General features: G+C 41.0%; 1 protein-coding gene and 1 long non-coding RNA gene across 9 annotated transcripts in view; one reads left to right on the forward strand and one right to left on the reverse strand.

Moving 5' to 3' along the window:
• Positions 1 to 24,196, forward strand: part of NTM (neurotrimin) — a 948,891-nt gene that overhangs the window by 911,353 nt on the left and 13,342 nt on the right. For 6 of the 8 annotated variants that reach the window (XM_045483496.1, XM_045483497.1, XM_045483502.1 and 3 more), the window contains 4 exons: positions 10,656 to 10,790; positions 12,717 to 12,837; positions 17,263 to 17,414; positions 20,737 to 20,772. In XM_045483496.1, coding sequence (XP_045339452.1) covers positions 10,656 to 10,790; positions 12,717 to 12,837; positions 17,263 to 17,414; positions 20,737 to 20,772 — 444 coding nt within the window. The remainder of the gene's footprint in view (positions 1 to 10,655; positions 10,791 to 12,716; positions 12,838 to 17,262; positions 17,415 to 20,736; positions 20,773 to 24,196) is intronic. The other 2 variants (XM_045483499.1, XM_045483501.1) reach the window with 1 other exon arrangement.
• On the reverse strand, positions 16,777 to 22,591 carry LOC123600955. The gene is made up of 3 exons (XR_006713899.1): positions 20,855 to 22,591; positions 18,736 to 18,877; positions 16,777 to 17,069 (listed from the first exon to the last, which is right to left on the reverse strand). It is a non-coding gene; the product is annotated as an uncharacterized LOC123600955 (long non-coding RNA).

Here is a 24,196-nt window from a genome sequence, read left to right on the forward strand (position 1 = left end):
TCATGGATTCCATGTGGTTGGAAAGTCCAGCTGTATATAGTGGAACGTTAAGAATGGACACATGGCCCGTGTACATGTTGCAGGCAGTATGATTTGGTAGCAAGTAGCTTTTGTGGTGGGTAGATTTTGAGAACTATTTTCAAAGATACACACACACATACACGCACACACACACACACACACACACACACACACTCAAAGGCTGTAATAAAATATGGCAAATATAAAGGTTTTCAGCCATGCCTTCCCTTCTCTCTGGACCCAGATCATCTTACATCAGTAGGCTTCCTTCTATTCTATGGGTAGTTCTATTTGATTTTCTCAAGGCATTCTCTTGCACACATTCTTTTACCCCATGCCAGTTTGAAATGTTGGTATACTCTCTACATGTCTAGTATTGATGGTACTTTGCAGACTCCCCTCATGATCTAATCTGAATATATGCATTAGATTACCTTAACCATAGATATGACCTCACCCCAGCTTTTCTGCTCCCTTCCTTCCCCCAAATGGTCATTGAGTGTTTGCTTGATACAGTCACCAATAGATGGGATTCTTCAGGGAATTCATTCTGCTCCCTATCTGAGGATGCTGCATGCCAAGAGAAAGCCTTATCCTTCTTCCCTCTGTGTCCAGCAGGCCCCTGGCTAATCAATAGGTGATCACGGTGCCCTGAGGGAATGGGCAGAAAGCTACACACTTTGTTCCTTTCAACCTAAGTCTTGATGGGCAAAGCACTCCCCTCTCTTTTAGTGAAGAAAGAACTCCTCAGTTCTGCATAAATATTCTTCAAAAGTATTATTTAGAAGTTACTTACCTCCCCATCCTCCCCAAAATATTTAATGACATATACACAATGCTGTGTTTTTTCTTCTAGAGTTCTGTCCTTCCTATCGTTAGTTTTATTTTGAGGAGCTTTTCTGTTTTATCTTTGTGGGGCTGGGCGTTGATAGAGATTTGATTCTGTATCATCACTGGGAGACAAACAAAAGGAACAAGAAGTGTAGATATTAATCTTTTTCAGAAAGGTATACAATCCTTCATTAAGGAAAACACACACACATATTTGCACATGCATCAGGTCATTTCTTGAGAGTCAAAACCCCTAAGGAAAACATACACATATATGTGCACATGCATCAGGTAATTTCTTGAGATTCAAAACCCCCTGGGGTTAGAGTTCCAAAATTCTCAGATTAATAACTCCTGTTTTTAATCTAAAAAGTATCTTCATGACTAAATTACAGACCAACTGTACAGACTGCTCTGCTTTTCCCAGGCAATTCAGAGCCAGGTTGTGAAGGTGACTCTGGGAGTGGACTTCTGGCCTGAGGGTATGCGGGCTGGTGTTAGGAGAGCCTTCCCCCATTAGGAGCCTCTCAAGTAAAAATAATTCCCTTAAATTAATCTGAGCAGGAAATTTCAAAGCAATTAAATTCTTCACATTTCTCAGCACTCAGTACTGACTTATATCTCTAGAGATTTAGAAAAACAGAAAGCAAACAGCCAAGATACTGAGGTAATATGACACTGAGGAGTTCTATATTTATCCCCTATCAATGTCTTTCAGATCAAATTGGCTGAGTTTACAAATCAAAAGCTGATTTCTTTCTTTATTTATTTTTTTTTAGCAGCCATCAGCTGCACTGCTGCAAATACCCAGGTTCCAGACATCAAGCTGCAAACTCCAAACATCCAGCTGTGTGCTTTCTGACTCTGATATCATCACCCATAATAGAGGGTCTGCATGCAAAACCTAGCTGACAGGCTTCATGAAAAGGCTCACAGAAGAGCACACAACTCCCAGGGCCCAGCCGGCTGCCAAAGCCGCATCTGCACAGAGAACTAGTGTCATACCATTAAGGGAGGAGATAGGCCTCAGAGATACACAGGGCTCGGCCCTGTGGAGTCCCAGGGCTCATTTTCATATAATTACATTTTGGGCTTCAGCTCCTCCTTAATACAAAGTTTATGAATATTCCCAGAAAGTTTCCTAATCAAAAATTAAGGGAATTCTTTTTCTTTTTTTCCCCTCTTTATATCTGTACAATAATATATTACATTTTTATATATGTATATTCATACATATTCAAACAACAAACATATATTCAGTTTTATCTATAAGATAAATTCTTAATATATGCTAGGATCTATGCTAATTGTCTCTCTGTTATCTTTGCTGGTAGATAATAGATTGATAGATAGGCAGATAGATAGATAAATATAGATAGATGATAGATAGGTAGATAGATAGATGATAGATAGATAGATAGACATGCAATTTATAGTTGGCATCAGTGTATGTAATGTTTTTATTGGATCTCTATCACTTTATGATGGAATCAGGTTAATAGATTAATTTTTAAAGTCTCAGTTTGCGTTCTCATCTTAAGCAGAGAAGGTCATGAACAGTGAAGCTGTCTGGGGAATGATATCTTCTGTGTGTAGAATGTGGTACAAGAGGTGCTGTGACCAGCTGGAGTTGCTCAGAACAACCAGTTCTTAGGTCTCTAACAGAAAGCTGAGGGAAAGGATGAGATAATTTTCACAGGTGTAAGAAGAGGCCATGTGACACAGATACAGATCTGAGACTGGCAGGTAGGTAATGGCTTGGAGACATTGCCATACATAGAGTGTACATTCTGCAGTTTTAGTTCCCAGCTCACTAGCAACAAACACTAACATGTTTAAGGAAGAGCTCTCATATAGTGGAAGCCAGCTATTTAGAACAAGTCAGTTTGTCTCATTTCCCAAACATGGTCCCTATGTTGGTACCAAGAGTAATTTTCTAAAAGACTGAGGCTGTACCTCAATGTTATACCAAGTAAAAGCAGGTTTGCACTCTCTAGAACATTTTTTTCTGAAAGACATCTTATAAATTCGCTCATTCAGACTCTTTTCTGCCAGTCATATTATCTGTATCCAAAGGAAGTGTCGAAGAGAAAGATATATATATATATATATATATATATATATATATATATCATATATTTATGTTATTTAACATATATTTATGTTATATAAATTATATGTATATGTGAGTGTGTGTGTATACTTACATAGAGACATTTCTCAAGCTCTCAGCAGGTCTCACATGGGCTATGCAGCTACACCAGCTTTCCCAGAAGAAATGATCCTGAGAAACTGTATCCCTTATAAGTCAAATCCTATTTTAAGTGAAGGGAGTAGAATTTTTAGTTAAAGGATCTTTGATGAATCCTTCATAAAGTTTATTATTATTAAATTCCTACTAGAAAAGCAGAGATCTTATTCTTTCACTTCTTCATTGAGATTTTCTTGTATCGAGGATCTTGTATATTAAAATGTGCTCAGAGTTGTGGTATCAGTAATAGCTAGCACCTAATGAGAACTTACTATGTTCTAAGTACTTTGCACATATTTACTTATTTAATACTATAAGGTAGCACTGTTTGCCCCATTTTACAGAGGAGGAATGTGAAGCACAGAGATGGGAACTATCCACCAGTGTGTTCTATGGGGCTGACGTTAGGTCGTGGGAACTCAGCCCTGCCCGCGGAGCAGTCAAGCCAATGGTGCTGATATCTGTGATCAGCTCTTCAGCATAACATCAGACCCTTAGGAGCTATTCTGTGTGGACAAACTAGTACTGTTACTATCTTTGGATATGCTTTTTAACATCATAATCTCACCCACTTGCCATAGGTATTGCTGTCTAGAGTCTTTGTGCAGCCTACGTGTCCCTAGCCTGACCCCACAGCACAAGGATTACATCAGTGTCATGTCAGTATGGCTCTCTGGGCCCAGTTGCAAGCCCAGAAATCTCCAGCAGTATCTCAGTGTCTCCTCTGCTTAGTTCTTGGAGTCGCTGCCACGTGTTCAAATATAAGTATCCTCATGTTCCGCTCCCTGTCCCCTCAGTGAAGCCCCTTTCCTTTGCCTCTGCTGACATAGAACGAGCCTCTGTTCTCAGTGGTTGTTGGTTGTGAGCTCACAGTCCAGCTTGCATGGAGTTCTTAGGTGCTGGAGGATGAGGAAGGACTTCCCCTCTTCATTGGCAGATATTGACCCTGGATCTCACAGCAGCACCACCCACTTCCAACTCATTCATGAACACATCTTCTGTAGTTTCTGGCTCTAACCTTGGACTCTGTAACCATTTTCTCTGCTTGCAGAAATTGGTGTTGCAGAACAGTAACCATACCTCTGTCACATGGCTTTTGTCCACCCTACCTCCTAGTGTCTGAACAGACCATGTTTTTCCCCATAAAAACACAAAACCTCCCATGCTGGTCAGCTCATAATAAATGCCCCAGAGGGACCCCAGCCAACCAGTCATGTAAACAACTGTCTTTGAAGCCCAGTCTGAGTATAATAGGAACATCCTGATGGAAACCAAGAAAGAGAGCAGTAGCAAGAGTACTAGCCTAGTACTAAACTAGTTATAGTATTTGGACCTAAATTAAAAATAAAAATCCAAGTCTTAAATTCTGGGAGTCTGTGTTCTGTGTGTTTTTTTTTTTTTTTCAGTTTCTGAGGTCCCATGATTTTTATCTCAGCTGGTATATATGCTATAAAAATATTAAGTAAGGAAACAGCTGTGCCCTCTCCTCTCCAATAGCTACAGCTGTTCTCCTGACAAGCTTATTCTTGGGTGCAATAAAAATGATAATTATGGCTATTATTATTTTTCAGTTATAAAGGTTTTTAACACCCAATATATGGAGTCAGAAACTTGGGGTCTGCTTTTCCACATGGGTATCACTTATACAGGGCAGTTTTTGTCATTTGATTTGTTAAAAACTGCTGAGCTCAAGTCTTTGGACAATGTGAAACCACTCTAGGGATTGAGAGACAGGTGTAATCACATTTCCAACTTGCTTCATTTCACTGCTTGGGGTGTCAGATTCCACTTCACAAAATAGCTGTGTTCCTGAAAAGTTGGCTGTAAAACAAACTCTGTTAGATAAATCATACTTCCTCATTGATCTACATTTTTAAATTAAGAATGCATTCCTCTGAGGAAATAATTGGCCCGAGACTAAATATAAATTATACTAAACACTCAATAAGCCTTTTAAAATCACATATTTAAAGAAAGTCTGTTTTGTTAGAACACTAATAGTGATGGTATTTTTTAAAGTCAGGAAATACAAATATTGTGCTAAGAACGATTTCCAGAAGTGGCACCGTCTTGGGAATAGAGCCAATGAAGATTAGGTGAGCAACGTGGAGCTCCTGACTTTTTTTTTTTTTAATAGAACTCAACCCATAGTTCTGAGCCTATCAGTCAATCATTTTATTAAAAATCAGTTGACAAATTTCAGATTATGTAAACTACTTTCCTAGGTGCTTGAAAGCCAGAGATATCCAAGATTTGGTTTCTACTGTCAGTTTCATTTGCACTGGAAAATAAAACCAGTGCATACAGCATAAAACAGTCATTACAAAATACGGTTTTAGTTCCAGGAGGTGTGGATTGGACATCAAGAGACCTGGTGGGCTCCATCACTAACCAGATATGAACCCCTCTGCACTGCAGTTCCCCACATTAAGATATAAGGATTTAACAATATCACTAATTCCCAAACTCGGCTGTATGTGACAATTTCCTAGTAAAATTAAAACTCCTCATTCCAGAAGATTCTGATTTAATAGGTGTGGATGGGATCTAGAAATCTATATTTAAACAACTATTCTAGGGAATTTTACTGAAATCAGACTATGTCCTAATATAGCAAGTATGGCATTATATAACCACTAATATCTCTTTAAGCTCTTGAGTTTAATTTTCTTATGGTTTTAAAGCCTAGAAGAGCTCTACGTACAACAAGAGTGCAGGACAGCCATAGGCACTGACAGGAGACAGATGGGAGTCTGGGAGTTTTCTAAGAATGCCATAACAAAGTAGCCCAAACTAGATGGCTTAAATAACACAAATGTGTTGTCTCACAGTTCTGAGGGCCAGAAGTCCAAAATCAAGGTGTCAGCTTGCGTATGTTCTCTCTAACTATAGGGGAGAATCTTACTTTGTCTGTCCTAGCTTCTGTGGTTGGCCAGCAATTCTTGGCTTTCCTTGGCCTGTAGAGGCATCACTATGGTCACATGGCTATCTTTCCCCCACTGTCTTCCCATGGTATTTGCTCTGTGCCTGTCTCCAAAGTTCCCTTATCTATGAGGATACCAGGCACTCTGGATTAGGGCCTACCCTAAGTCCTCACTTTAATTTGATTACCTTTATAAATACTTTATTTCCAAATAAGGTCACATTCTGCTATTACGGACAGGATGGTAAGGGAGACACAGTTCAACCCCTAATGGAGTTCTCATGGAAGAATTAGAATTTGAAATCTAGATGGTGTCTGCTTTAATGACAGGAAGAATATAGCTCTCTGACTGACAGATGCAACCTGTGCAAAAAGAATGAAGATATTTGTCCAAGATGAAAAATAGCATGGCCTGGCTCAAAAGCTGTGACAGCGGTGGTAGAGACAACAGTGGTGACAGTATTAACACCTGCAAAAATGTATCACGTGCCTTTCAGTGTGCTAGCTGCATTGTGCATGCATTCCATCTTCAAAGTGCCTCTTGGGGTCTGATAACTGAGTTGTAGAGAGGAAGCAATGCTGGCACAAGGGAGTCAGGTAAGTTAACTCTTCAGGAAACTTGAAGTAGAGGATTGGGTTTGTCTGATGCCAAAATTTACTTTTTATCCTGATGACGTATTGCCTTCCTCACAGCACAGATGTGAGATGAGCTGGGAGGAGTAGATTGGGGCTTCTTTATGAAGGGCTTTGATAAAGCAGTGGAGTTTGTGTTTGATATTACAGAAAATAGGGAGCCATTTTTAGTGTCTGAAGAGGTGTGACATGATAGAGGGGGTATTTTAGGAAGATGAGTGTGTCATTCCCACCGAGGGATGTGTTTTCTTTGGAAAGGAAAGACTTACAAATGAGAAGCTATTGACCATGAAGGGTTTCTTTTCATAGAGTTTTATCAAGTGATTTGCCCCTTTCCCACTGGTAGTTCTTAACCAAGAATTTCCTTTAGCACTTTAAATGCACTTTAAAGTATGCTCTGCTTATCTGCTTCCCCACCCCACATTCTTTGTAAGTTCCTCATGTGAGTGATAAAGCATTGATCATTTACAGCCAGAGCACAAGTGCTATTAAAAAGAAAACTCCTTGAATCATTAAATCTATAAATTCAATCATCAACTCTGTAAACTTCAACTTAGGATTTTTTGTTTGTTTAATTCTTCATTTGTTTTAAACAGCAAGTATAAGAATTTCATTTCTGGTGGTTCAAAGTATAATTCATTATGCGTATACTGATCTTTTTCTCTCTGGTTTCACTATCCATGCTTCTATTAGAGAAAGAAGCATATTTAAGAGAAAAGGGAAAATAGTAACAGTGGAAGCTAAAATGTGTGAAGCATTGTACTATACAAATTACTTTTCACATGTTTTACCCAATTTTATCAGAAAGTGTAAATATAATAATTCGTAAGCAATGGACTCATTGTGGTTTTCCTATAATTCTACATTTGGTCTGGAGAACATATGATAGTAAAATTAAGCCTCACTGCTCTTTGCAGGATGACTTAAGTGTAAATCCCTTCTCTCTGTTAATAGAAATCTGGATCAATGGAGAACATACGGCTTCCCCAAGTCTTAAGCCATCCAACTTTCTTCCCTACACAAGATTGCCTGATATTCATGTATAAAATTACACATACGCTAATACACATGTCCCCACAGAAAGCTTGATGAATTCTTAATTTTAATTAATCTAATATTTATGTGCTTTCATTTGAGACTGTAATTCCCCAGACCTGCTTCTCAATTTAGATGTCCATATAACGAGCTCATCCAAGCTTGGTCCTTGTAAATCTTACTGTGGTCACACAAGAACATATTTGGATGGTAAAATTAAAAACCATGCTTGGCATCTCGTTGGAGAGAAGAAGAAGAGATTAAGATACCCCTGTGTCATTTTGTTTCCTTGCTTTGGTGGTATAGTACATGGCCTCCCAGGAGATGTGAGGTCCTACAAATCACTGCTCCGGCACTGGAGCTCAATCCAGAAACAGCTGTCCAGAGCTAATTTATTTCCTAATGCTACGGCACTGTTAATTTATAAATTACATTGGTAATTCGAGCTATTATTAATTTCAGATGGTGTAGGGCAAGCCTAATTAAAATATGACACCAATTGCCACACATATGTACCAAGGACTACCATTTAAAATTAATGGGAATATTAAGTGTGACACTGGTCTCTGAGATGCTTTGCACAGTAATTATAGCATTCTAGCTGGAAAAGATCTGACAAATGTGGGCTTGAGGTTGGTAGAAAATAAACAATGACAACATAAAAGGAATCACAAGTTTTTCATTTAAACATTTTCTTCTTGTTTCCTACACTCTTCCTCAAATCAAGGTTAATACTTGTTCCCCTCAAGATGGTTAAAAGAACAATAACAAAAAAGCTACCTTTTGGGACATCTGGGTGGTTCAGTCAGTTAAGCATATGACTCTTTGTTTCAGCTCAGTTCATGATCTCATAGCTCATGATTTCTAGTCCTTCAGACTCTGTGCTGACAGTGAGGAGCCTCCTTGGGATTTTGTCTCTCCCTCTCTCTCTTTCCCTCCCCTGCTCATGCTCTCTCTCTCTCAAAATAAATAAGTAAACTTAAAAAACAGCTACCATTAATAATTAGAAATTTCTTAATGATTTGGACTGTGAGTCTCTATGGGTTAATATTGATTGTCGTCTCCATAGCCTGGACTTTTTGGTGCTGTGTCTTACTTATTAATGTGTTCCTGGTTCTTCTTGTGAATTAATAATTCTTGGTTGCTTGCGGTAATAGATAATAGACTGTTTTTTTGCTCTCTAGTCGGGAGTAGAGGCAAGAGATTTTCTATGCATCTAGAGTTTCTACACATATGGCATGAAGAAGAGTGCACTTGTACTTGTTACTCAACGGTGACACAGACTTCTTATGACCAAGCAGTGGTGGCAGTGTTGGGCAGGCAGTGGCCCCTCTTTGCAAGGAAGTCATTTTCTTATTGCTGTCATTGTTATTACTGTTATCTTGACAAAACAATGTAACAACGTCACAGAACAAATACAATGGTAACTTACATACCACATGGATCATTCTTTGTATTATAATAGTTTCTAGTGTCATTTTTCATGCTTTGGATCAGCAGATCCATGTGGCATTATGCAGGTTTTTTTTTTTCACCTGGAGAGAAATGCTCCTTTGTTTCCTTTCCACTGATGTGGACCACTCACGGTAAAATAGTTTCACTCCACCTGAATCTGTGCCTCCCAGAGGATTATAGGCTTACTACCTAAAGGAACAGGTATACAGCATGTGAGAATTTTCAGAATGCTTTCATATATATATATATATATATATATATATATATATACACATTCATGTTATTCCAAACAACCCTGTGAGGTAATAGGACTATATGCATAACCTGCCTGGGAAATGTCTCTCAGTTGCCAGGGATAATATCAATTTATGCTTATTCCTCTATAGTAACTATTAATAGCACCACTTTTACTCTTAAAAGTATCCCAGTTTACATGATAAAATATATCATCATGTTAATTATCTTTACTTAACAGATAAGGCAGGATAATGGTGGGATATAAGCAGTTCCTTTTTTTTTCTCCATTGCCTTTCCACAAGTAGGCTGAAGTTCAAGGTGACTATGGGAGAGAACTGTGAAATCAGTCTTCTAGGTTTTAACTTTATGGTCTTTCCATTGCCAGTGCTCATGTCTAGTGTTTAGGTAGGAAGCCAGTAGGTAGTGGGTTGGTATTGTTATTTATAATTTCTCAATAGAGAAACTGAGTGTCAGGGTAGTGACAAGACAGCAAGATTTGCAGCCATGTCTTCTTGGTCTTGACTTTCTTCCATATTTGTGGTTAGAGTATGGAGTCCTTGTTGTTGGTTTGCCTTTAGAATCTTCTACACAAAAGCTCCAGCAGGTCCAAGTTTAGAAAACTGATCTTTGCTGATCTTATTGAAGTCTAAATTTAAAAACAGGAATTTAAATTCATTTTATTAGTGTCTCCACTGCCTTTTGTGTCATGTCTATGTGTGTGTGTGTGTGTGTGTGTGTGTGTGTGTGTGTGCGCGCGCGTGCGTGTGTGTGTGTGTGTGTGTGACAACTAGTGTGGTATTTTTAATTGACTCATGGTCTGGGATTCAGTGTTCAGCTCTACACTTCAAAGTTCAACCTCAGTGATACCTTGAAATCAGAAAGAGTTAATATTCACCTGAGGTGCCTAACTCAGATCCCAGAGCCACATTGCTTGGTAATATTCGGTCAGTGTAAATGTCAAAATTATTAATCACTTATCGAGGACCACTAATTCTCTAGGCTCGGTGTTTAGTCTAAATAGGAACACAAACATTTCAGCTGGTCCACTGGGGAACTAAGAGAAGTTGATGAAGGAAGCAATAGTGGGGGGCCATGAGTGAGGGAAAGAGAATAGACATTGTTCCCAAGAATCTGAACTTGGAAATGGCACAATTCTCTGAAGACATAACCATTTTATACCTTGTTTTATAAGTTTATACCTTTGGGGTGTGTGTGTGTGTGTGTGTGTGTGTGTATGTGTGTGTTTTCTCACCACAACCTCTCCTGCAGCTGTGGGCTTTGTGAGTGAAGACGAATACCTGGAAATCCAGGGCATCACACGGGAGCAGTCGGGGGACTATGAGTGCAGTGCCTCGAATGATGTGGCTGCACCAGTGGTCCGGAGAGTCAAGGTCACCGTGAACTGTAAGTGGTCTCAGGAACCCTCACCCTGCATGTGTGTGAGTCTGGCTGTTGGCATGGCCACAACAAAGAGCTGGATCATATAGCCAGCTGCTCACTCAGGATGGGAAATAATGCCATATCATCGTCCATTCCCTGCTTTTAAGAGAAAGAAGTCGAAATTCTAGTTTTAAAAATAATTGTAGCTGAAAATAACTTAATATAATCCCAAACATGACTTGTACTCTTAGAAGATCATCAAATGGATTTCAATGCAAAATTGATAGAAATATGTCTTTGAATCCCAATTTTTCCCATACTTTACTCCTTATGTTCCCAAGCTCCTCACTCTCTAGACCAGCCATATCCATAGTGGGGAGCAAACCTGTGTATATGAAGGAAATTTATGATAAATTTATGGTACATTTACATGGCCTCATACATTTTGTGATGTATATATGTTGATGTACAAAGTACACATTCATAATTTAAATATAGATAAGCATACACATATTAGAGGGTGCATCTCAAAACCTGTTTTGACTAGTAGAGGTACAGAATCCAAAACATTTGGAAGCCACTGCTCTAGTACCCTCATTCTTTCTTATCAACCACCCAGATTCTCTCTGACATTGACTCTACTCAACTTCCCCACCTCTCTCCCACCCTCTCCCCTCTTGATTCCTCAGAGTATACATTGATTTTCTCTAAGACATTTTTAAAGGTTTCTCTGCTTTGCTCATTTTAAGAAGTCTTATAACAGTATAGAACCCAAGAACTAAACCACCAGACAAGAAGCCTTTCCTTTTCAAAACTTGGGTGAAATGGAAGTGCAGGGAGAATATTGTGCCTTGGTGATTACTCATTCTTTAATATTTTGCTTTCTCTTACAATTTGAACCTAATTAATATGTGGCACTTTAAGAAGCAAGGAAATAGGTATAATAATGCTACCATTTTTTATACCAAAAATTTCATCACCGATTTTTTAAAGGAACTTAAAATGACTTGCAGGTAATAAAAATTGACCTGAAGAGTAAGGGGATATGAGCAAAGGCAAACCAATTTAGGAAAATAAAGGGTAAATCAGCACAGAAATGATATACCACAAGGTGGGTAGATGCAGGTGCAGAATTTGGCTTTGAGTTGTGAAATCAAAGAGGGAGAACATTATCTGTTTTAAGGTTTATGTCCATAAGATGAAAGCAAACCAGTTGCCTGGGAGAAACACTGTTTTTTTCTGGTACTGAAACCCAAGAGAACTTTCTCTTTAGTGTCTCCACAAATAGATCACTTTGAGATATAGTCAACAACATCACACACGGTATTTCTGCAATAAATAGAATGCCAAGTTTATTATGCCTTTTTTTCATAATGTACTTCAATGCAAGCTGTTGGAATTGCCAAGGGTAGTTAGGTAAAGACTTCAAATGAACGCAGGCCAAGTTTATAGGTCTAGTTTGGTCTGGCTTGATTCAGGGATCCATTTTAGAATACCTGGAAGAATGACTGATCTGTCTACCCTTCAGGCAATTCTCCATGAATATTATTTCTTGAAACTGAGCTTTTGATGGGAATTGAATAGTTCGAGGTTATATACTCTGGCAAGAACCCGGTGTGCAGAAATTCTATAAAGCTGATTAAAGGAGTGTAGGGTTGATGGGCTCCCATTCTCCTATGAAAGTTAAAAAGTTTAAACAGGAAATATGCCTGAATACCTGGGCTTTCCACCTCTGCACAGAGGGAAACAGAAGCAATACATGCTCGGAAGACACGCTTTTCCTTAGCAAGGTGTTGAGTGGTTTCACTTTCAGGCTCAATTTGTGTATCAATTTGTCAGCTCAAGCAAGCAGAGGTAGAACAGGGAGGAAAAAACAAAGCCAGTGAATGAGGCGGCCTGCCTCATTTTAGGATGCATTGTAAAATGCTCCGGGACATCTTCTCTCTGCAGATCCACCATACATTTCAGAAGCTAAGGGGACAGGCGTCCCCGTGGGACAGAAGGGGACTCTGCAGTGTGAGGCCTCAGCAGTTCCCTCAGCAGAATTCCAGTGGTACAAGGATGACAAAAGGTAAAGACCCCTTCCGTCTCTTACCTGCCCCCAAGGGGAAGAAAGTTTTTCCAGGTTCCTGACTCCATATTGTTACAAATGAATTTCTGAAAAATCTTCTTCTAGTTCCAGCTAGCTATCAAGAAGGGAGCATATATTCTGAATATTAATGATTTTCAGATAAGTTTTTAACATTTCCATACAGAGTTAGCACTCGCCAATCAACGGGCCTGAAAGAAAACATTTTTTTAGGAAAGCAAAACCTCAAAGAAAGGCCACCAGAAGCCTTGTAAGGCCTGTGTTCTTTTCTTTTCTTTCTTTTCTTTTCTTTTCTTTTCTTTTCTTTTTTTTCTTTTCCCTTTCCTTTCCTTTTCTTTCTTTTCTTTTCTTTTCTGTCTTTTCTTTTCGTCTTTTCTTTCTTTTCTTTCTTTTTTTTAATAGGGCAAGAAAATAACGCATTCTGCCTGAACCTATTTTTAACACATTCTCAGGTTTGCATTAAGAAGCCTGGAATATTCACGGGGCTCTGGGAGTGGCCAAGAAGTTAGCAGGTCTCCAGTTCACTTCCAGACACCATAGGTGGTGGTGTAGAGAGGAGTCTATGACCCGGTTTGCCCTCCCTTTGTGCCCAAGTTGTTCCTTCAAGGTAAAAGAAAAGAAAGGAGACTATTCCCTTCCCTCCCATTGTTGCAGCCCTCATCGGGATTTTTGTTGTGATTCACTGAAGATTGTCATTGTGAGGAGTTATCAAATGGCAAGTTAGCACAGGGTTCAGCAGCTCAGAACAGCCAGGCAACATGACAATTACTGTTATCAAAGAGCTATTTTAAGGTGGATGAACAACAAATAAATGTGCAAGAGCTGTCCATGTTCAAAACACTAATAAAAAATGGGGACAGGATGATGCAAAAAAAAGTCCAAGGTGTGTATGGGGTGGAGAAGGAAGGCTTTACAGAGACTGAGAAGCTAGTAAGAAAAACAGCAAAGATGGTAATTGTGAGAACACTGAGCAGTTCCAGGCCAGGAGTGACCCAGCTGTTGTCCGTACTACTTAGAACACCTTCAGTGTTTCTTTCTCTATGAGGTCTTTATAGATGAAAAGAATGAAGGCAGAAAGGAAAAAAAAAAAAAAAAAAACACATGAAGAGATAAGAAGAAATAGCTGGCTTCTCCCTTCTTCTAAGAATCCGGAATCAGGCATAAGGGAGTAGCATTTCCCAATAAATAGCTTTATTGCAAGTCCTGCTTCATTTGTCCCTCCCCTTTCCTATAATAATCTTAGTATCAGGAAAAAACAAAAACAAAAACAAAAACAAAAACAAAAACCAATAGTAAAATCCATGGAGCTGAACACGCAGTTCCTGAACCTTCAGTTGTCCAGATCTTCCCACAAACTAATCAGAAGCATCTTTTTTAGATACTTTATGAAAGAAAAATTCAAAAAAAATGTAGGGGAGGGTCACCTGGGTTGGCTCAATCGGTTAAGCATCCAAGATTTCGGTTCAGGTCATGATCTCATGGTTTGTGGGTTCAAGCCCTACATTGGGCTCTGTGCTGACAGCTTGGAGCCTGGAGCCTTTTTCAGATTCTGTGTCTCCCTCTCTCTCTCTGCTTCTTTCCCACTTGTGCTCTCTCAAAAATAAATAAATAAACATTAAAAAGAAACATAGGGGAAGGTAAGATCTTATAATATGTGGAGAAAATTAGAGCAGACCATAGGCAAAAATGGCCAAAAAAGGAAAGTCTGCTTTACACACTTTGTCACCAGAGGTGCTGCTGTCTATGCGTTATTAACCCAGGAGGAGAAAGCCCAATTATGTCACTGGGGTGGGGAGGGGGGCTTCAGAAAACCCTGGCTCAGGCAGGCTTGATTCCTCCTCTGTCCAAGCTCTTCTCATGGGGCTCCTTTTTCCCCTTTAATTGATTCTGGTCAGTTTTCTATGTGCTCTGCATTTATGTATTTCCAGTGTTCTCCTACTGAGTGGAGTTGTCTGCCTTCCTGACACCCAGCTCAGCCTGAACATCTCTGGCTCTGAGATCCTTGTCCATGCCAGTCCTTCCTGTGCCCCTGAGGCTAGCAGGCAACCTCCTCTAGTCGGATATCCCTGGGGAAAGAACAGCTCTACCCTAGCTCCTATTCCATGAGATGAGTGGACTTCTGAGGCAAATCAAAGGAGTCAATATGATGGGGACAGGCGGCTTTCTCAAAATTTGGGTAGAAGTCTCTTTGTCCACACACTAGCACTACTGAATGGCATGCCACTGCATGTATCATCAATGAAAGGAGAGGAAATAGGATGCTGTGTGTAATAAGAGCCACCCATCCATGGGGGCATGAGCCAATGAAAAGCCTCAGGTTCATTAAAAAACAAAACAAAACAAAACAAAACACAAAGCCTGGGAGCAGTTTGGGATGGGGGAAAAGTGTGACCACACAGAGAAAAGGCAAGTCTGTCACCCTAGAAGCTGCAAAGTGCTGCAAAGAATGGCTCGCCACCCTACCCTGCTTTTAACTAAAGACATTTCAGAGCTGTCAAGTAGTAACCTGCTTCGGGTAAGTGTCTCTCCCCACTGCAGAGCTGAAATCTAATTCACAGCTTGGTTCTGATGTGAAGGCTTCCTCCCCAGCCCAGGAATAGTGTCAAAATGGCAAATGGGATCAATACACTTGACGGGCTCTCTGAAAACCTCCTGGTGGGTGGCTGTAGAGCCTTCTTTGGACAGCACCTCCTAGAGGATCAATATCTACATAACAAGCTGGAAATATAACAGTGGCGTCTGGCAGCACAGCCGGATGACTCATTCCGTTCCTACAGTGCTCACATTTTAATGAAGTCCATGGACTCAGGCCAGTTCACTGCCCCTAGCTTAGGAGAGAGAAAGGCTCTCAGAGGAAAATCTACATAATGAAAAGCAAGCAAGTTCCTTCATGCAACCTTCTGACTTCCCTGGAGACAGATGTTGCATGAGAACTGAAGCCAGAACCTGGCTTTCTCTTCTGATCATGGTAGAGATGGTGGAGAGAATCGTCCCGTGGTCCTACAGAGACAACCCCCTCAGATGATGACAAAGCAGCTGTCCTCTATGCCAAAAACATGCTGGGACCCAGGGATAGGCAGGAGTTCTCGATGTCTAACTCCACAGAAATATAGTATATTGAATAACATTTTATAGTTTATGGAGCACTTTCTCATCATTGTCTTGCTGGGCTTCCCTTTCTATTCTGCCTTGAATATTATCTTTCTCAGTGTGATGACTCTGAAACCAGCCATTTGCCCCAATTCCTGTCCCCTGTGCCTGTTCCATTATGTATCTACCCTGACATTTCTTCTACACATCCTGCCCCAACCAGGCCTAAAACCATGTTTGCTGAGATCCTCCATTCAGGATTTTTTCCCCACTAGCATTTTATCTTTCCCATAGCATAGACTCAGCTTCTGGGCAAGGAAGACCATTTTATTTCAGGGAATGTAAAAGGTTGGCTTAAAGCCCATTCTCTGAAATGGGATGTTCCAAAGTTCTAAAAAGGAAGAGAGTTAGTCTCATAATTTCTATGTAGACATGCATTGGTAGTAGGAATTTTTGTCAACAGTGTCCTGAGATGGAGTATGTGTCCCCACTGACCCCTGAGCAGTATTCTCCTATCCTCACCATCTGTCCAGTAGTGGTATCCATGGTTCTACTAGGTATATCTGTTTTCCCCTATTAACTCTCTGTGGCCTTTCTTTAGTAGCCCCTACCACCAATGGGAACCCTTGTGGCATATGGGGCTGCCATCATGGATTGCTCAGGGAAACTGCCCAGTCTATAGGGTCATATTCTTAGGAATCCATAATCCTTCCCAGAATGAGTTGCTATAATACTCTGGGAAGACTGGTCTCTCAAGCCCTTCAGAGTACCCTGCTTAAAAATGATCCCTGATTCTTATAACCAAAAATAAGATATTATCTATAGAATGCCTCAAGCTGATAAGAGAAAATTTATTACCCAGGTGCTCGAAAACATGTTCTTTCAAACTCCTTAGGTTCTTCTCTTTGAAGACTGAGATTTTTTTATTTTTATTTTTATGGTTGCCATCATCATCTTCTTCATTAACACCATAATCAACATCGATTAGGTTCACACTTGGAGCACCTACTGGGTGAATAATACTGTCTGAATGTCTCACAGCTGGCACATTAGAGTTGTTGAAGGCACCTGCCTTCAGAGAATTTGGTGAATATCTGTGTAGTGCCAAGAGAGTCTCCAGACACCTGTGTAAAAATAGAGAAATACAATTGTATGCATCATTGTGTGTTAACTTGTATAGCTGAGTGGGGGAAAAATAGTCCTCCTAACATCAGAAAATGGACAATAAAAAGATCATTAATTCCAGAGTCTTTCTCCTATGAGAAAAATATAACCATCTCCTTTTTTCTTCTTTTTTGTCTCTCTTGTTTGTCTCAGACTGGTTGAAGGAAAGAAGGGAGTCAAAGTGGAAAACAGACCTTTTCTCTCAAAACTCATCTTCTTCAATGTGTCTGAACATGACTATGGGAACTACACCTGTGTGGCCTCCAATAAGTTGGGCCATACCAATGCCAGCATCACACTATTTGGTAAGACTGAGCCCTGAGTTGGGCAGTAGGAGCAGGAAAGGGTCGCGTGGCACAGGAGGAATTGGAAGGAACGGCCGGGGTAGGGCGGCAAGTGGAAGAGAATCAGGAACAGCTGGGCAGGGTTGAATGGAAAAGAGAGAGGAGGGGGAGTTGGAGACAGAGAGAGAGAAAGAGAGAGAGAGAAATGACTGCATGGACGAAAATGGGTCCTAGTAGCAGAGGAAAATGAGAAAGAATGTTCACATTTTATTCTGAAATGGAAAAACCCTGAAGTGGGAAGAAACGATGTTGGGATGCTGAAGCGACATTTAATTTTCTTCTCTTTAAGGTCTCCTCAGCTAACTGAGGTATCAGGGTTCCAACTGGGTGTGATAGCAAAGCGCTCAAAGAGGAACATTTGCTATTTTCATACTTTGTTCCCTAGAGCAGTGTAAAACATTACCATTGCTGAGCCTTTTCCGGGTTGTTGGGACATAGGAGAAACTGGATTCTGTTTATAAAAGATGGGTATTGAGGAGGGCACCTGTTGGGATGAGCACTGGGTGTTGTATGGAAACCAATTTGACAATAAATTTCATATTTAAAAAATAAAAATAAAACTAGAAGTGGAATCATAGGGCTCGGGATCCTGAATGATATTAGCTTCAGAGGGAGAATTAATAGAAAATGGGGGATTTCCCTAGCTCTTCATTTATGTCAAAGGGTATTGTCTGACTGGATTGAGATATATTTGTCCAACAAAGCCACCATCCTAACAGAAGCCACATAGTCATTCATGCATTAATTCATTAAACAACTATTTATTTGGGGGGGGGGGAGTAATATATGCACAGAAAATTTCTATGCCTTCATTACCTCTCTGGCAACTATACTTGTGCCAGAATCAAATGAAGAAAGCAAACAAACTCCCTTGTAGACCTGCGATGTCTCAAGCAACTACATACAAGTGAGCCTGGCTGTCTAGGTGTGTGTCATCAGGCAGGACTCCAAGCATCCGGTGATGGCTTTCATCACTTAGCAGATGCAGATTCGTACTACAGGCCATATGGTTAATATCTGGTTGCTTTCTGGGGAAGATCCCTTCATATCCCCACAAGTCAGGTAGCTTGGAATTTTTCAAATCCATTCCCTTAGTCTCCCATGGTAGCAGGCACTCTTGAATATGATGGGGAGGGAAAGGGAGTAAGTTAGCAGGTAATTGGCAAGAACATAAATTCCTTTTATTCTGAGAACTCCCAGATAATCCCATAGCTTCAAGTACCTCACTTCACCCCCCAGCCTCTACCACACCCCCTCCACAGCCCAGTGTATCCAGCCTTACCCTAATAACCCTCCTGTGCTGCTCCATTGTCCCATCTAGGCTTCCAAATCACATTTGGCCCACCTTCTGTCCAGCACTTAAAACAAGGCCCAGCTTGATCCAAAGGGGGATGGGAAGGGGAAGACTGCCCTTGATCCCAGACCTGGTAGGTCAGAATGGACAGAGATGGGATTAAAGTGATTGATCTGTCTGACATCTCTCACACAGGGATAGTCATAATTGCCCCTCACATTTGTCAGGCCTTTCTGGCTTTCTGGCAGGTGTCTGTCTGCATGAACAAAAGGGCCAGGATTATAAAGGAATGGACCCCTCCTTCCCTGGCCTTGCAAATCTGAGGCTCTCCCAGCTGTGCCTCCCACCCCTCCCCAGGCCTGCCCCCCACCCACAGTGCCCCTCATTCCTGTGAACAGTATTCCTCCTCCTCTGACCTCCTCGCTCTTCTGATTTGGATGCATGGCATGGTTTTGCAATTGGCTTTATCACTACTGTCTAATTCCCTGGACTCTTCCCCTTAAGCCATCTGAAGATGAGAACAGGGAGAAGGCACAAGCTTTAAGAGTGAAATAACTGGAGTCTGTGGCAAGGAATGCAGTGAAGCATGTGCCATAAATCTGCTCTTCTCAGCTGACCCCTGCGTGGCAATTAGAACCTCTGCCTCCCCAACATCATTCTGTCTGCATCTGCCCTGTGTCATTGGGACATTCCTCCAATTGCCAGCTCTGTGGAGTCCAGGATTCTCTAAAAAATAAAAGAAAAAGTGAAATTATGTGTTCATATAAGTTTAGAAAGACTGGGTCAACCGAGATGAACGGGGTGTATGCAGGGATGTTCTTTAATGCAGAGACCTCAGAGCTTTTCTTTACATGCTAAATCTCTAAGAGGGAGAAAAAGCATGGAACATTTGCCAAATTTAATCTAACAGTAAGCACTTTTTAAGCCTCAATTGAGAGACCATTTGTGAGGAGGAGCCCATCACAGAAATGCTCCATGGCTAATATAGTTCCATGAAACTAGTAACTATATACTATATACTATATACTTGCACAAGTGTGCAAGGTGGAGTAAAATGGCATTAGTGTGCAAGATGGGTGTTTTCACCCTGTCAGCTCTCTCTGAGGCTAGTCCAGACATTGCAGCCCCCAAACTCCTGATGGACACCCATCATCAATAAGTCCTTTTGACAAATACAGACATAGCAGAGTTTTCTGTGTCATCTCCCATTATCAGCAGACTCTCAGCCCAGAGCCATCAAGCAGACTAGGGTGAGGGGAAAGTAGCATTTGTGTTATGTGAATATATGAGCTTTGTGATGCAGTCCATTCTTCTATAGCATCACAGAAAGCCAGCTACATTATCACAATTTTGCCACCGACTTTTGCACAACCTGCATGTTGTGCATCATGCGACCTGAATGTTGAGAAGTGAGGAATGCCGTGCTAGGAGGTCCCATTGTGGCCATATCTTCGACGGTACTTAAGCAAAATGGAGCAGGGTGGTCCTTCTTATCATGAACCCATAAGATCATGCTCCTGATCCCTAAGACTGCAAGGATAGCAGGGGCCCCCATAAGCTGAATCACCATGGTTCTTGGGGCCACCTTGTTCCTGCTATGGTGCCATGGGACCAGAAATTCCTGAACTTGGTCTCCCGAAGTGAGACAATGGGGGTAAGATGTGGGACAGAAATCTCATCTGGAAAGGGACTTTGGTCCTTTGCTACCATGTCAGTTCCCCAGCTCAGCACAGCACTGTAAATGTATGAGCGGCCAACTCCGTCACTTTCCAGCCGTGGCATCCAAGGATGGAAGCATAAGGCACCTTAGTGCTTCTCATGCTGCATCTTGTCCACTTTTGATTTTTGTGTCTTCCTTTATTTATCCATCCCTCAGAAACGTGTGTGAATAGCAGTATACAAACTATATATGACAAATATATAGCTACTGTATATAATATATGTGTTTGTTTTCATTTTTCTCTCCTGTACGTCCCTCACCCGATTTAGAACTAAATGAGCCTACAAGCTCAACTTTGTTGCAAGGTCAGTATTCCCCTTGCTTTATGGTTTTTTGCCCTTCCCCCCTTCTGCCAGTATCCCCCTTCTCCTCCCCCACCCACATTACCTGTCTGTGGAGTTGCTTAGAGGGTGCCAGGGGAAGCTAAGGAGGTCACTGGAGCTGAGAGAGCTCCCAGGGAAGCTGTCCTTTCTCTGCTCACACCTTGCCCACACTTCCCCAGAAGGGCCTGGAGGGGGAAAAGAAAATAAACACTATTAACATCTGAAAGCCCAGAGATCTGTGTGCAGGCCAAAGATAGACAGCATGAGTCTGAACCAGTGGGAAAACAGTCCAGCCCACTGAGCAGTTTTCATAGCAACCTGCATAGCTTCAATGGCCCATGAGCAATAGAAGCAAACACCATATTCATGAAGGTTTAGGTGTTCCCTAAAATACATCAGCTGGTTCAAAGCGAGGTTCTCCAAGAAAGGAAGATGGGCAGGGTACAGCATGCATGATAATCAATAAGTAGTGACTGGGAGTGGGATACCACTGGGATCGAGTTCAGAGCCTGACATTTGTAGTTCTGTGCTCTTGAGCATGCCACTAAACATTATTGAGACTCCATTTCCTCTTCTATAAAATAAAATTGATCTGTCTTATCTAACTTACAGTTGTTCCAACTTTCACCTGAAAACACATATTAAAAAGGCTTTGAAAACTGCCAGGTGCATTTTGAATCATTCAAGCCCAATCCCCAGATGCAAACTGAAAGACAAGAGTTTCCTTCAGTGTAACGTCATAGGGGTTAATTAACTCGTTCAAGCTCTTCTCTCCAGCCCCGTAAATCCTATTCCACCTCAAGCCCTTCCCCTATAAAAGTCCTTCATCTCTTGCTTCTCTTTGCACAGCCACAATTTTTCTCAAGGGCCCACCAACATAAGTGACTCACCAGAGTCCCCTAACATAGCAGAGGTGGTTCTCTAAGACTGAGACTGAGCTTTTGGGCAGGAGTGAGACTACCCAAGTGGTGCAGTGGAATCCATGTGGCACATGCTACTGTTTTCTTACTGAGGACGGTGCTGATCATAGGGTAGCCTAGCAGGAAGGCAGCTTGAGGCTTTACCCACCTTCCACCCCAGTCCCTGATCTTTCTCCCACACCCATCCCCTGCATCCCTTCCCATCTGTAAGATGTCCCATCTTACAGTAGACTTGCAAGGTGGGAAGGAGACGAAAGGAGATAAATTACAGGGGAAGCTGTTTGACAGATGAGGAAAAATACTTTTGTCAACAAAAAGAATCAGGGTTGCGTTCTTCACCTTAGTGATGTAGAGTGCCATGGTGAGGCACTGCCAACAAGAAAATGAAACAAAGAAATAGAAAGTAAAAGTGAAGTCAGTGGAAGAATTCAGGTTCAATTTATGATTCAACTTATGTTTATTAAACCCTGGCATGAGGAGATCCACAGATCTCAAATTAAGAGCATTAGGAGATGAGAATAATGAGAAAAGGAGGAGGCATGAGGGACTGGAGTGAGGACAGATAGTGCTACAGGATGTGCTTTTAGAAGTGATTCTGATCACTTAGCTTTTTATTTTCAGAGGGAATAGGAACTTTTAAAACAGGTAGTGGTTGCTAAGGAGTTAGTATTTACCTGTAGGTATACTCAACTGACAGAAGGGGCATTGTCCCACACCAGAGCCAATGATAATGAAACAGACCAGAAACAAACAAATCACTTCTGACTGTCACTGCACTGGAGCAGGAGAAGGACACTTTATAACCAGGCTCCACCTGCTGAGACAAAGCTGTCCTGCCTCACCCCTCTCTGCTGCAACAATGAATTTGGGTAAAAGGATCTGTGTGCCAGCTCTGTACTCAGATTCTCAGGCTGCTCTCAATGCCACATCCTTCTTGTTGAGTACATGGCAATGGGTCATTGCCAGAAGTTGTAGATTGTAGACATCTGGAATGTTCCAAGATTTGGATTAGTGTGGTCTTCAGTATAGCTATTGGATTCTTTTGTACAACTAAAAATATCTTAGAGAAAACAAATCTTGTGCCTGGGGCATTTCTCCCCTTCATCTGTGTTCATTTTATTTTCCCCTCCTTCTTTGCTAGTCTCCTAAAGAATAGAGAGCTACCTATTTTCTCAGGGAATACCCCCAAGTTATGCTCATCTTATGCCAGAAATACCAAGCAAGATTTATACAAATGCATGGATTTCCACTGACAAGGTACAGTTGGCTTTAAGAGAAGTTCTAAGCTATTTTGTTACTCAATATCTGGATGGACTAGAGAGATTCTGATAAGAGAATTTCATTCCTCCTCAGCATTTTCTGCCACCCTTGAAGTATTTCTCTGCTCCCCTTTTGCAAACACAACAGATTGCATGTCACTTTCTCGTATTAATATTTGGTGGCGCAGTACTCCTGCCATGATAAATAAGGATTCAGGGATGCACCACCATCCCTCACTGAGTCCCTCCCCGGCAAGTGTGCCAGGGCCCACACTGCAAACTCAGCGTCTTGGTAGCTGTTCATTTCCCATCCACTGTTCTTTGTTTTTTATCTCCTAGGCATGAAGTCAGATTTGATGGTATCAGTGGGCTGGGAAAGGTTGGCTGATTAATGTCTGTGAACCTCACAGTGACCATCAAACCAACTTATTAAAGAATGGGGGAGTTAGTAAACTCTGTATATCAGAAGAAGAAAAAAAAAAAAGTGCAGTAGGAAAGATGACCACTTCTTCCCTGCAGAGGATTAAAGATAATGAATTAGGCCCAGCTGTCTAGCAGTGAGCGTTTCTATGGCACATAGAATGTCTAAATACTGAAGGTAAAAAAACCTTTTCTCAACCTCTTTCTAGAAGGTGAATATATCCATCCTGGCATGCAACCAGCTCTTCTCTGCACACTAGAATCAGAAACCCAGTGTTTACATAGGTACTTAGATTTAGCTAACATTGTTTCCGGTGGCAAAAAAGATCACATTATGGATTGACTACAGATACGGACTTGCAGGCTTAAGGGGAGTGGTTCTTTCTTTCTTTCTTTATTTCTTTCTTTCTTCTTTCTTTTTCTTTTCTCTTATACTTTCTTTATTTTGAATATTTTATCCAGTTCTACCTGGCTTCTCATTAATATATCAACAAAATTCACCAATTTCAGTCAAGTTCTTGCCAAGGAAATACATGCTTGGATTTTCAGGGATTGTTTGTTTTCTTGATAGCCAACAATGAACTCAAAAACATGAGGTTATTGGTGGCTAGTGCTCCATGGGTGGCTTGGAGGCTCAAGCAAGGCTCATACTTCTTCAAACTGACACAACAGTGATAGCATGTAGACCATGATCTAGAAAGCATGTTAACCTTTCTGCATCTCTTCTTGGAGTGGGATGGAGTATATAGCATCAGGGTAATATCAGGGTAATACAGACAATATCATGGCAACATTACCCCCCTCACT

The sequence above is a fragment of the Leopardus geoffroyi genome, chromosome D1, assembly GCF_018350155.1.
Source record: "Leopardus geoffroyi isolate Oge1 chromosome D1, O.geoffroyi_Oge1_pat1.0, whole genome shotgun sequence".
In the NCBI taxonomy this organism is placed as follows: domain Eukaryota; kingdom Metazoa; phylum Chordata; class Mammalia; order Carnivora; family Felidae; genus Leopardus; species Leopardus geoffroyi.